At 34.4% G+C, this 15,264-nt stretch overlaps 1 protein-coding gene across 1 annotated transcript in view; it reads right to left on the bottom strand.

Annotated features, from left to right (window-relative positions):
- The window catches only part of LOC129947178 (uncharacterized), a 337,053-nt gene that overhangs the window by 42,976 nt on the left and 278,813 nt on the right, over positions 1-15,264 (bottom strand). Inside the window, exon 12 of the mRNA XM_056057626.1 lies at positions 12,714-13,394. Within this exon, the coding sequence (XP_055913601.1) occupies positions 12,714-13,394 (681 nt within the window). The remainder of the gene's footprint in view (positions 1-12,713; positions 13,395-15,264) is intronic.

The raw sequence follows: 15,264 nt of genomic DNA, 5'->3' as shown, positions 1-15,264 counted from the left end.
ACAAATAATGATTGCAATATTTTAGCTACAAGTGAATGGAGATTGCAAAATTTGAAGTTTCAAGTCTCAAAGTGAAGTCATTGAATGCAAACTCATTATTGATTGCATTCAAATAAGATTGCATTCTTTTAGAACCCTGATACGAATTTGTTTCTCGAGCTCGTAAACTATTTAAACAAATCTCTTTTATTTAATCAAATAAAACGTTGGTCATTTGAAAAATAGTCATAAAATAAAAAAAGGTTCTTCAATAAGGGCGGGTAGATGTTTGCTGTGGGGCACGTAGCGCCATCCTGCTGGAACCACATTTTTTTATATTGTACACGCACTCAAGGGAATATAAATACCCTTATTATGATTATACAGAGTACGAGTAATATGGAAGGGAGGATAGGATTTGAAAAGATATACCGATGCACATTGGTTTTGAATGCCTGCACATTGTAATGAGTGAAAAATATTAAGTTTGGTAAAGCATTCCACATTCGTGTAGTGCGACTAAAAAAAGAATCTCTGCACTTTACAGTAAGACTGAAATTGGGCTCAAGGGTAAACTGATGGGCATTCCCAAAAGAACGAGTATTAAGGTTGAATTGTTTGAGGGGATGAATGCAACTGGCTATTTCATTACAGCATTGCTTATGGAAGTAGCGACAAAATAATGAGAGACATGAAACCTTACGACGCTGCTCGAGAGATGCAAAAGTTTCAGTTAGACAACGGTCACCTATCATTTTTAGAGCTCTCTTTTAAATTCTGTCCAGGAGAATCAAGTGGGTTATAGGAGCACCTGCCCAAATATGGAAATTGTACTCAAGTTTTGGACGAATATAGGCTTTATAAATAATAGTCAGATCAGAAGGGGTAAAAAACTTCTTGCATTGTCGGAGAAAACCTATACACTTAGCAGCATTTTTGGCGATTTCAAATATGTGATCACTTCACAACAAGTGGTTTATAATGCACATACCTCGCATTGATAGCTGTTCAGTCTCCTCGCTGCAAGTACCACTCATGTATAGTGGGGGAGGGTTACGCTCTTGCGACAGAAGACAGCATTGAGTTTTCGAAGCATTAAATTCTACAAGGTTTTTGATTCCCCATTGAACAATGCTATCAAGATCAGAATTTAATGAGCTTATCATACGCTGCCGTTGGTAGTCCACATCCAAAGAACAAGGATGAGAATCTTAAAGCGAAACAATTTATTGTGTAAGAAGTTTCAGACAAAAGATCATTTAATAATATTAGGAAGAGAGTTGGAGACAAAACAGAACCCTGGGGCACACCATTGTTTATTTTTTGAATATCAGATTTGAACCCATCCAATACTACTTGAATTGAATTGTCCGAAAGGTAATTTCTAACCCAACGAAGAATGGATTCATCAATACCAAATGCACGCATTTTCAATAAGAGAGCTTGATGCCAAACTGTATCAAATGCTTTTGAAATATCAGGTGCAATAATCTTACTTTCTTTAAAACGATGTAAAGATTTGTTCCGTGGGATAAACAATGAGATCATCAGTGCACCTAATGCAACGAAAGCCTTACTGCTGGTCATTAAGAAGCTTTCGTTCTTCAAGATATTTCTAAAGCTGAAAATTGTTCAGCGTTTCCATGACCTTGGAAAGAAGCGATGTAAGTGCAATTGGACGATAGTTAGATGGTGAGGAGGATTCGCCTTTTTAGTGACAGGCTGGACAAATGCAGTTTTTCATCCACTCGGAAAGAGACCTTTAGAATAGTAAAGATGGAAAAACTTACGCAGTGGTTTTGAAAGCGTTAAAGAACTTCTCTTCAGAACAATAGCGGAAATAGTATCCGGGCCAACTGATTTGTGAATGTCAAGATTTTTTAGTACTCTAGTAACTGAACGAGTGCGAAGGAAGATTCGTCCCATAGAAATGTTTACGCCTTCAAGTACAGGAGGACTCATGTCACTCACTGACAGCATCGAATTAACAGCAAACTGTACTGTAAGCAAATTGGTTTTATCAATTGAGCTAACATAGGGAGTGTCATTGGAAACTAGAGTCGGAACCGATGAAGACGAAGTGTTACGTACATTTTGTACATGTCTTCTAGGTCCATATGGTTCAGTTAAGGCCATAAGAAGTTAGATATCGTTGTTACGTAGCGCTCGCTTTTGACGGTGACCGTCTCACTTACGTCGTTTTTAAAAAAGTACGCATGAATTACGCCGCAGTCGGCCCAAAATCCACACCAAGCTAATCTTTTTGAGGATGCTTCATCGCCTGGTGAACCTCGCATGATTTGGTGTCGTTCCATACACGGCAGAAGACGATTTTCGGCCAAAATAATTGGAGTCTTCTTCTAAACGATTCGAAGTTCAGTTAGCGAACAAACGGCGTTGTCTATGGTCATGAAGTTTGAGCACATGGGTCAGTTGGATCTTGTACGGCTGTAGGCCCGAGTTCCGATGCGAAATTCGCCAAGTTGAAGTCTGCGAAAGGCTGAGTTCATGTGCACGGCGAGGAGTGGAGTGCCTCGGGTTCTTCAGAACATTTTCACGGACCGTGGCGATTTTCTCGGCTGATCTTACCTTCCTTGAACGTACCGGTGTTGGCTAATTTCACTGTTAGATGTATGTAAGTTTATTTCTTTTCACCATCCTGGGCCGGTAATTATCTTGAATCCGGCCATGATTTCGGTGGATGAAAGGCATTTTCAACAAAACACCGGAGTAGCTAATAACTCAGATAGCAACACAACATCCATTCTATTCTTCTTACTGAGAAATTAATTGAAAAATAAATGCTCGTAAAATTGTTATTTTATGTTGTTTATGGCAATTTAATTGTTTACTTTTTTGTTGCTTTTGATGTTTTTTTTTTGTTAAGTTTTGTTTCCTTTCATTATCCGCTACTTGTTTCGTTTAGCTCAAGTTATCTGATTAAGTAACATTTTGTCCAAGTTAAAGAAAATAAATTATTTACAAATTTTAACTATGCATTTCTCTGTCTTTATGTATGTGTGTGTGTGTAACTATGTATGTGTAATATTACATTCACACACGCACAAAAATAAAATTTATATTATGTTCTCTCGCTCATTTTATATAGAATTTATACTTTATATTTTATAATCCTGCAAAAAATAAAAAAGTTTATAGCTGCACCGGACGGACGGATGTTTTTGCGCTGTGCTAAAGAAGAATAAGTTCATGAGTTTCCTGGGATTATAAATATTTTTTCTTATATTTGTTTAAGCGTTTAGTGTTGAGTTTAAGATACATTTTAACAATCAAATGAATTTCAGTTTTTTTTCTTGATTTTAAACATCATCTTGGTGTTTTTCGTTTTTGTGTAATTCAATTTTAAAACATCCAAGAAAGAAATTTGTATGTTCACCTTTAATGAACTGGTTGTAAGGTGCTGACGAACCATAGGTATAGGTTGTAGAAAGATGATGTGACCTTTTTGTATGAGAGCTTAAAATAAAGATTAAATGATGTAAGAAACACGAAACAAACCTTAAAAAAGCACCAAGAGACTTTATATTCATCACATAAAAATAAATGTTTCCTTAAAAAAAGCCATAAAATGTAATTTGAATACTTCGACATAAAAACATGATGTTTGGAACTAAAAAAGTGGTTTTTATACATATTTGTATGTATATGTAAAAGCTTAATAAGAACACACGTTCTTGTGCATTTAATTTTAAATTTTACAGCATTTCTGTTAAAAATATAAAGATGTGCAATTCGTTAGTACATAGCATCCGTTAATTTAATATTTAATTCAAGGTTTTTTCTGTAAAAATTATTAAAAAAAAACCCGAAAAACTTTTAGGTAATACGGCAATTATGTCAAATAGCTACAGAGTAAAAAAAGCATACAGAACATGGAACCAGAGAATTGGTCAGTTTCGAAAGCTTAACCTTATGAAACTCATTTAAACTTAAAGTGAACCTTTACGTTTTAGCTTCTGCATTGTAACGTTAACTTAGAAAGTATTAACTTTACACATAAATATAGTCATGAGATAAAGACGTACTTTTCGTATTTATATTAAGTTAAAGCTTATTCTTTTATTCCTAATCTGATATTTGGTGTAAATAATCATTTCAAGAGTGCTATAGCTTTGCAATGCTGTCTTCATAACAAAGACCTTTAGTCCTTCAGTATTTTCTTTATAACAAAGACATTCTTTCAAGGTTATTGTGTATAGTGTTGAAGATAATTGCTTTTTTTGTGACTTGAATCTTTTGAAGGATAAATAAATAGCGAAGAATAAAAGAAACTCCATGGGGAATTCAATCTGTTTCTCTAATTAAAAAAATAAGAAAAAGAGTACAGTAACAAAAGCTAGAGCAACATGTTGCTAAAAGTCTTTTTGTTTAGCCAATATATATTTCTTAAATAACAATAGCGGAAAGAGAAAATATGTACATATGAGTAAAATAAATGCTGAGATTACAATGTTTCCAATAATTCAGCATATTTTGATAGTCTTCAAAAAATTCAGCTTGAACAATTAACTGAGACAGATGCAGCTGCTTAACTCAGCATATTTTGAAAGTATTGAAATTGTGTGTTTCAAGACACAGGAATTCTTTTGAGGAACATTCAAGTCTTGAATTTGAAAGGTTACATAAATAGAGAGGAAAATGTAGATCTTTGTCGTATTGAACACCTTAAGTTTTTCTTTAATTTCACAGATTCCAAAGAAAATAGTGAACAAAATTAAGTCCTTATTTTAAATTGGGAAAGATACCACAATTTGTTCACGGACTTACGTAACAAAAAAAAACTTAATTTTTGTTTAATAGTTAAGTGGTCTTTAGATTTAGGAGGTTGAAATATTCATAGTATGCTTCGAAAACTTGTGTATTTTTTAGTAGGTAATTTCTTATTGAAAAACTCATTTAAGAGTTGTTTACCTGAAGTAATTTTAATTATTTCTTTCCACCTTTTCTGCCTTAGTTTAGGTCAAGTTCGAAATTTAATAGCAGTTTCGTTATGAGTCTCTTTAAAAACTTGTATTTCTTTCCGAAATCGTCGTGAATAGAGTATTTTGTAATCCGATAAAAATTGCAAAGGATTTTAAAAGTATATGAATCCATTTTTAATTAACGTCGTTTAGTAGTTTTATCAGCAACATCATTTATTTAAAAGAATCAGGCTTAATGCTAGTTCTTCTGCGTCAATGTATTAGACTTTTACGTTTATTACTGACGGAAGTAAATTTGGTGTTTTTTTTTTAATTATAAGTTATTTTGACACTGAATGCTATTAACCTCTTGAGATCAGAATGAAAAAAATATCAGTAATATACTTTTTCGAACAAAATGAGTGGCTTAACTCTCGAACGATGTTGAAAATGTGTTTCCAAAGTGAGTGTTGGGCAGCCCAAACAGTAAGTTTTTATTAATAGATCAATACTTCATTCACAGTTTGTTTCTTTTGATTGATTGAGATAAGCAACGATTTTTGGCAATAATAGTTTTTTACTAGAAACCAATGCATCGAAAGAGAGTGACATTTTGATGAGGAATTTGGATTAGTGGCATAATGGGTGGTATGCGAAATGCATTGTCTCAGTCTCAAATCTCATTATTTTGAGCTTTTGCTAGCTTTCGTATGCAAAATTGTTTTGAGACAAATCTCACAAAAATGAGATCGATCTCATTTTATAGATCTATCTCATTTGAGATGTTTCCGTATGCAGAAAGAAAGCGTTGTCTCATTCAAATTAGCCAAAGCTCGTAAAATGTTGAGACTGGAAATTAGTTGTCTCAGGAATAACAATGCATGAGTACATAAATATTTTTGCTCCTGTTGAGTCAACAGGAAATTATAAAATTCTTTATATGTTTACCCAAACTCAAATTGAGGCCTTAACAGATTATTTTTTTCAAAGTAGTGATACTTTTCGGGGTGGTCGTTTATCTAATAGAACCAGAATGATGGTTTTTCTACGATTCGTTGCTGATCCTGGTTTCCAAAGCGGAATTGCCGAAGATTTCGGAATCGACCAAAGTTCGGTATCTAGGATCATCATCGAAGTTTTTGAAAAAATTGTAAGGAAAAAAGAGGACTGGATTAAATTTCCGAATACGTTGGAGCAGACAGATGCCGAAAAAGTAATTTGGCTAAATAAGTATCAATTCCCATCCTGCATTGGAGCAATTGATTGCACTCACGTGCGCATTAAAAAGCCTATCCGTCACAGTGATGAATTTGTAAATAGAAAAGGTAGATAACACAAAGTTTGAGTGTTCTCAAAAATATAATTAATAATTCTCTTTATTTTGTGTTAGGTTTTCATTCAATAAATGTTCAAGCGACATTCAACGGAGCGGAACTGTTTACGAGTGTTGACATCTCTTGGCCAGGGTCGGTACATGATTCGAGAATCTTTAAAAATTCTGAAATTTACCAAACTCTCCTTGAAAGTTCATCAACTATACTCATTGGCGACGAGGGCTATGGAATTACTCCGTTTTTAATGACTCCGTACCGGAACCCTGTCAGTGCCGCTGAAGTTAACTTTAACAATATTCTAACGCAAGAAAGAGTTATTATTGAGAGAGTATTTGGCCAGCTTAAACAAAAATTTCCTTGTCTGCAATATAAATTAAGAGTGGCAACACGCAACGCACCAAAGGTAATAATGTCGTGTTTTATTCTGCACAACATTTCAAAAGCATTCCAGGGTGGGGATGAAAATGAGGAAAACCAGATGGATGCTCCAATTGATATAGAAGAAGAAGAACATACCCCTCTTTTTCCCCCCAATGACACATCAAGGAGAGATTCTCTTCTCAGAGTAGCTGGTCAGAGCAAAAGAAACGAAATTGCGAGGCTTTTGCTCAACCAAAACCGTTAGATTGTGCACATTTTTTTTAAATAAAAACAAAAATAACATAAATATCAAGAGTTTTATTTATAAGATATGTATGTACATTATGTAATTGTTTCCCTTAAAAATTTTCAAAAGAAATTTCATTTTCTTGTGTAACTTTATTTTCAAGGAGTTTTAATTTTTTGGTTAACACTAAATTTTGCTTCAGTAAAATTAGCCTCTGTAAATCAGTTAATGAAAGATCCCTCGTTTCCCCCGTCTCGTAGTTTGATAAAACTTCTATTTCATTATTAGCATGTCTTCTTTTCCGTGACGAATCCTTCAAAATTTTCGTTGCATTTGAAACGGAATTAGAGGATTCGTCTCTGCTTATGGCTACACTTTCTGCTCCTGTAATAAAATATTCATAATGAAAAATCAAACAATTATTATAAAAAACAATTGTATTTCACCTTCGAGCCTATTTAGCACCGGATTCGGATTTTCAGACCCACCATTGATTAAATCCCATAAATCCTTTTCCAATGACTTAAGTTTTATTTTTCTATTTCCCGTTTTATTGCGATCACATTTTTCTTTTATTCTTATTTTGATATTTGTAATTTTTTTTGAAATTTGATTTATTTCAATATTTTTGCCAAATTTTTTTTCAAACTCCGATTTGAATGCTATTAAAGCATTTTTTTTTCTTTTTTTTTAGGTCAGGAGTTTGACTTTTTGTCAAAAGCACTATATTTCTTTTAATAAAATTCACAAAAAAAATATTTGTATCATCGTTTTTTTTTGAAAAGTTATCATAAACACTACTTTCACTTGAAAAAGACATTTTGAGACTGAGATAGTGAGATGAGACAAAGCTCTTGCATACCGAATTGAGCTTTGTCTCATTGCAAATGCTCTATCTCACAATCTCGAGCTCATTCTCAGAGCTCAATCTCATGAGACTGAGACAAAGCATTTCGCATACCACCCAATGTCTTCACAAATAAGGCAACCTTTCGGTAAAAATTTGTTGTTACAAATTTATGTGTGAACCAAATTTGTTTGTTAAATGTGACGATGAAATCTGGTTCATGTAAAATAAAGGAACAAATACCCAAATCGTGTTATCAGTCGTCTTATTGATGTCAAATGGTTGCGATTTGTGAGGAACCGTAAAAAAAAAAACAAAGTAAACAGTTCGGAAATACTTGAAGATCTCAATGCTAATCATCTAAGTAATCCAAAAGCCACTGCCCAAAATTATTAAATGCTAATCCATCCGAGGGAAAGAAACTTGTATTCGGCGGTCGGCCTAACCTTAACGTGCGATTGGATCATAAAATCAAGATTTTTTTGGAAGAAATATTGGTTTTGGTCTTCTTAAATATATTAATATCCCTTCGTTACGACACCAGTTTTAATTTAGCAGTCTTATAAGATGAGTAGAAAAAATATAACCTCTTGATTTCGTATAGGTCTATCAACAGTGGAGCAGAAACTTGCTCTATCTAGTATTGCTAAACGCAGCTTTTCATGATTGTCTTAAATTTTAAGGCCGCTTTTGACCCCCCATACTTGTGTTCTATGTATATGTAATGGCATCACCATTCTCAAAGATGTGTCTTAAGTCCATTCTTTATTTATCTGCCACTATTCATTTATGAAGTCTCTAAAACCTTAGGTGGTGGATTGAGGGTGGGTAACTAGCCTATAAGGATGCTGCTTTGCGCAGACGTTCCGGTCTCAATTGCTCAATCCCCTTCATCATTTCATCTCTTTATTAACCGACTTAAAAAACTATTTCAACCAGTAATGCTAGCGTAAGGCCATTTTACAACTCCATTGCAAATGTAGATGACCATTTTTATCAGCAATGCATTCACAGCGTAAAACTCTCTTCCAGTCGGATGAACTGAGCCATTCCTAAGGTATTAGAGATTATTTTACAAACTTTCTGTTGAACTTCCAAATGGATGCGATATTTAAAGAAAGAGTTAAAATCTTAGGACTTAACTTTAAACCGCATAGTCCCGGATACTCAAGGATCTGTGCTAAGTCCAATATTGTTTTTGATATACATAAATTCTGTCTTCAAACAATCATTATTTAGCAAAATAACAGCGTTCGCTGATTATATGGCTATGACATATGCTAGAAATTCGCTATTTGAATTGATCGCTATGTTACAAAAGATTTAAATGTACTAAGACAATGGTTTTCTAGGCATGAGCTCATTCTAAGTGAAAAAACAAAAATAATAGTCTGCGATTTAAAACAAAAAGCTCCAATCTTGGACTGCAATGTTATCTTCCATTCAGGAACATGTAAGAAACTTACATATTGTCCGAATCATTTGTAAGAAATCAATGGTTAACAAGTAGTTGGTATTTCAACATCGTCGTATCTTGCCGTTGAAAACCCTTTATAGATATAAAGTTCTTAGAGTTTATTTCATAAGAAATGGATACGGTCAGGTACTTAGAAACTCAAATACACATAGCTTAAGAATTAATAATCTATTTTTAGTAAATATTCCCATGAGTAATAGAACGCAATCCTCAAATTTGTACACTGCAACAGCACCTAAACTTTTAAATCAATTGCCTTTTGAAATTAAAAAATTTCAATAACCTAATTTATTTTTGAAATCAGTTAAAAGATGGCAATATTACAATTGTACGTAGAGAATGGAATAAAAATAAACAATTAATAGAAATAAAATCATTTGTTTGTAATCTGAACAATAACATTAAAAAAACGTCTGCCACTTCAGAGCGATATGTTCGAATCGGCAAGAATTGAGAACACTTCTCATATACTTTTTTTGAAACCGAGATTATTTCAAACGGCCACGATGGTTAAAAAGTAATTTTTTTAATTTTTAATTTTTTGCGGTCATGCATTTGGACATGGAAAAAGTTTGAAAGTCTTGCTCTTCAGTTTTTTTATGACTTTAATCCCTACTATTTCTAGTAAATTTTGAATTTATTAATTTGAAAAAAAAAAAAAAATACTGGCCGTAATAAAAGTTAAACAAAATTAATGTTATAAAAAAAGAGGCCGGGATGCGACCCACACCGATAACTTCTCATCCCGTCTGTCGATTTGTCTTGCGTAAAAATGTGTCTATATGTACTCGTATCAATTTTTAACAAATTTGCGTACTATTTTTTGTAGATCTTATTTTTTATGAAAAGACGGACTGTTGGATTTTTATATAAGAACTACTGAATATTGAAAACAATATTTTCTGTTAAATAAAATAAGTTTGAAGCCAATATTTTTAATTTTTTAAATGCTATTTGAGTCGAAAGTACATTTTTACCAAGTTTTAGCATTGTTTTTTTTTTTAGAGTTTTATTTTTTGTAAAAAAACTGTCAATTCGATATTTTTCAAAATTTGTTCTACTGTTGAAAACAATATTTCTTATAAGTAAAAATTAATTAGAAGCTATTATCTCAAAGTTTTGAAAAGATATTTGAGTCGAAAATCATTTGTTACCAACTTTTGTTAATTTTTTTCGGTTTTTAATTTTTTGTAAAAAAACTGTCAATTCGATTTTTCTCAAAATTTTATCAGATGTCAAAAACATTATTTTTCCCTGCACAAAATCGTTTAATGAAATAATATTTTATTCGTAAAATTTTGGAGGTGACAATTTTTTTTTCAGTTTTTTTGATTTTAAAAATAAACGTTAACTGGATTTTTTCCAAAAATATTTTTCTTTGTTATCAGGTTACAATATATTACATACATTTTAATTTAAGTGTCTAGCGTTTTTGGTTTGTAAGATATTAAGGGTTAACCAAAATGTTCACCTTTTTTTCAAACTGCTATGGTAAAAAAACGACCCACTCAATTTTCTTGAGAGCCCTTTCTGCATCTTTCTGCCTTATTATATGTATAACAAAATTGATTTGAAGTCGATATCTCTTCTGGTTCTTGAGCTATTGACGACGTCACGAACGTACGTACACAAGCACGCACAGACATCTTTCTGAAAATCTTTTATGAATCTAGCGACCTTGAAACGTCGAGAAATGTCAAAATTTTCAATTTGAAAAATTGGATCCATTACAATAACTTCCTATGGGAAGTTAATAAACACTTTTATTCTCCTTTATATTTTTTTGTTCAACTTAAATTGCATTATTTATTGTTTAATGTATTTGTTCATTCCAGCCAATCCATATAAATTTCCTGAAACCATCAACTTTTATGAAGATGTTTAAATACTAAGTTACCGGTTACTTTTACTACTTCTAGAAGTCATACGTAAGTACATCTTCAATATAATAGACTATTAGTTTCATAAAACATGCATGTTCTTATTATGTTCCTAATGTGAAAATATCATAAATAAATTATTTCAAATGCGTCCGTTTACAAAAAACATTACCCACAGAAAAACCCTTTTTTTCTCCATAACAATCACCACACAAGATCCTCTAGTTCAGTATATACTAAATTTCCCTAATAACCCAATACGTTTATAGCCTCTTTCACTCTGTTTTGCTATACTATATACAAAAACTATATCGAGTATCAATCGACCAATCAAACAAACATCTTTCTTAAAATCCATTTTGGCAACAAACACACCAACCACACACTTAAACCCTCCTCCGCCATCAGAACAAAAGGGTTTTGAACATCAGCACATATGGAACGCATCTATACACATACTCGTACATACAACCGTACATAACGTATCCATCGTAAAAATTAACTTTCCGTCAAATGGATATCGGGCTTTTACCAATATAAAACAAAAATTGGAAAAAAAATAGTAAAATAAAGTTTCTCTCTTTGTTATTGAGAAGTGGAGGAGGAGGAAGAGGTGGGTGATTGAAGGAGAGAATGGACTTAATACCAAAAATGCATAAAACTCTCGGTGGTCTCGGTGTAACGGTATAGTAGAGTAGCATAAAAGCAATCCAATCATCGAGCAATTTTAGAGGCATTTCCACAGATTCAGAGCCAATCCATTGATTTTTGGGTATAAGTTTTTCTATTGTTGTTGTTGTTAAAGTTGTTTTTGGTTGTTATAGGTAGTATTAGTAGTAGTTGTTGTTGTTCTTTCAAAATTGGGTACTTTTCGCAAATAAGTTGAATCCGCAAAATCAAAACACACATTCTCATGCTCGTATCTAACAAAACGTTAAAATAAAACCCAATCGAGCAAGGGATTTCCCTATTATTTGAGGTCCATTGCTTTTGGGTTTTGTCGTTGTGCGTTGTGTGACGTGCATTGTGCGTCCGTCGGACGTATTCGTCGTCGTCGTCATCGTTGGTTGGTCGTCCCGCATATCAGAGGTCAGCCAAAGTTGTAAAAGTCTGGGCCAACCGGTACTACATTTATTTCGAATGAACCTCACATCAGCAACACATGAGTGATGTCCGCCACAAAATTTTACTCTTTATAGGGGGTAAATACACCCCCTTGTGAACGTGAACCTACACATCAACCAAAATGGTCAATTATTAAATAGAGTAGTGGTAGGCTTTAGAATAGATGTTTTTTTTAGCTTTTGGAACAGGACCATGTTTTTGTTTTGAAAATTCTGTCAACCATGAAGAACAACAACCACGTAGATGATGGTGGTCTTCACCACTATTGCCATCGTTATTGCTATCGCTATAGCTATTTGCGCCAACGGGGAAGGCCGCCATTCACGACTGTCACCTCGTCGTCGTCGGTGGGAAAAACGCTTCAGTCAAAGGCGAAACCAAAAGCGATATAAATCAAAGGATTTGCGTTATTAAGTGGTTAGATGCCAACAAACACTCACACACAGTCATTCCCTGTACAAAACACACACAACATGAAAATTAGATGGGTGGAGAGGGTAGTGAAAGAAAAGAGGTAGGTAGAAATTAATAAAATGGCTCACCAAGTCTCTTCCGGCACTGACGTAGCTCTCCAGCGGGCTGCACGGTCGGAGTTTATGTCCTCCGATGCTTGTTATGGCAGTGTGATCGCATAATTTTGGTGTTTCGTAGTCATAAATTTCGAGCATAAGCCGTCGTTTATTTTTGCCAATGCCTCCACTGCCGCTCCCTCCCGATGCCGATGTGCCAACACCAGAAGCTGCTGCACCCTTAATCTCCACCCCCATTGCATCTTTGGAGTTCTTATCGAACCTAGTGTTGGCGATGTAGTTGAGACTCTCCTTGACGCTTGTCAGCCCATTGCCGGAGGCAGCGCCACCTCCCGGAAACTTCTGCTGCTGCTGTTGCAAGTAGCCACCGTATTTGTTTTCTTGGTTAAATATACTGGACTGGGTGGGTCCGTAGATGTATGTGTCGACTGGATTCCAGGCATTGTCTATGTTAACGCGAATGTTCTTACCGAACTTGGGATTTTGCGGGCTGTAGTAATAGCTTCCGTAATTATTTGTTTGGTTAACGACATTGTTATTGTTGTTGTTGTTGTTGCTATTGTATTTGCCTTGCTGTGATGTCGAAGAAGAATGGGGCGGCACTGTGGTCGTAGTGGTTGTCATCTTTATTGGTACATATGTCCCATAACTGTCCCACATTCGAAGTCTTGTTATCCAGGGAGGCAAGTCGGCCTATAAAGCACAAAGGAAGAGACAAACAAAACAAAGTAAAACATGAATGTTAAGAATAGAAGTGTACATAGAAGGAGCCCAACAACAAGAACAAAGCAAAAAAAGAAGTTATGTTATTGTTGAAATTATTTTGTTCCGCCATTGTTGGAATATATTGTGTTGTGTCTTGTGTGTGTTTCATTTTACAATTTACACATTAAATCACACCATGCAGATGTGTACCGCATTAACAACAGATGAAGCCCTATATACAGTCACTGTCAAAATTATGTTGCCACCACTGGGGAAGTCTTAAAGATATATTGATTGAGTAATATTCCTTTTATTTTTAAGAATAACCATAAGTACAGTGTTGCTTGTAAAAGGTAACCCACCTACATTTTTTAAAACAAAATATGATACAAATTTGGAGATGTTTATATCGATTTAAGAAGTTTTGACTGTTTTTTGAAACTTGGTTGTCAAAATAATTAAAGATGTAAAATACATCTAACTTCATGAAATGGCCAAAATGTGGCTTTATTTTAAGTAAATTCTACTTTTTAAAGTATGCGGCTACATTATGACCGTATGAAAGCAAAAACGCATCGAATATTATCTTCAAAGTTATTAATCGCGTCGATTTTATCCCCGTAGACAATTGATTTGACATAAATCGACTTAAAATAGCCCATCGGTGTTAAATAGTACGATCTTGGAGGCCACCATAGAAGTTTACGAAGACGGCGCGAAATAATGAGCTCACCAAAACAATACTTTGTTTCGTTGCGTTGCGTGAATCCAACCATTATTTAAGTAATGAATTTTCACGATTTACAAACGTTGTTCATAGGTTAGTCTAATCATTATGTAATGACAAACCAATCTGAGCATAAATCAAGTGACAGATGTCATAAAGACCAACTCCTAAGAAGTATTGCCAGATTAAAAAGCAGCACATGGCTTGAAAATAAATCGTAACATTTGTATCCCTGATTATCTGTCAGTTAGTCAGAAACTGTATCACTTCATCAAATTAGCTCATCACAACCAAGTTTATAACACAAGACTTGCTTCCGAGCTAATGGGTTGAGATGATTGAGTTAGTGGAGGTATGTACTCTGAACGACTGAAATTAAGTCTCTCATTCCGCCTTCCCAATCATTTTAGCGTGTTCCAGGCGGAAATTTTGGCGATAAAGGAAGTCTTGTCCTGGTTTAAAGAAAACGTGATATCAACATCTGATATCCGTATTTTCTCAGATAGCCAGGCCGCTATCAAATCTCTGGACTCTGTCTCTACAAACTCTAAACAGTCCATAACTGCCGATCATCTCAAATGGGGATGGCACAACAGTTTAATATTAACCTTTGCTGGGTGCCCGGCCATAGAGACATTTAAGGTTACAGTAAGGCAGATGAACTCGAACAACCCATTCTACATTGTTTGGGAAATACTGGCATACCAATTGCTACTTGTAAACTATTGCTAATGCAGGATCCTATGAAGAAGGCAAACACCAGGAGGAACAACATCACCACGTGTCTGGTCACAAAAAACATCTGGCCTACACTAAGGAAAGGAAAGCACGCCACGGGACTAGGCGTATTCTCAAATGACTTTTGCAGAAGCTGTATGGACGAGAAAGAGGAGGACACAGTTCTTCATCTTCTCTGTACATGCACTGCACAAGCTGAAAAATGCAACCTATTAGAATTCTTGTATAACGATCTAAACGATCCAAATCATATTAGCAAAATCAGCCTCTCACGTGTCGTAAGGTTTCATTGAGCTTAGAAGGAAGCCTCAAGATTCTTGTGCTATTACAATTTTCCCTTACACTGGCCTAAGTGTATCCGATTCCATCATGGCCAGCCACTTTTACCTAACC

Source organism: Eupeodes corollae, chromosome 2, assembly GCF_945859685.1.
Source record: "Eupeodes corollae chromosome 2, idEupCoro1.1, whole genome shotgun sequence".
Classification (NCBI taxonomy): domain Eukaryota; kingdom Metazoa; phylum Arthropoda; class Insecta; order Diptera; family Syrphidae; genus Eupeodes; species Eupeodes corollae.
This window is presented reverse-complemented; position numbering and strand designations above follow the sequence as displayed.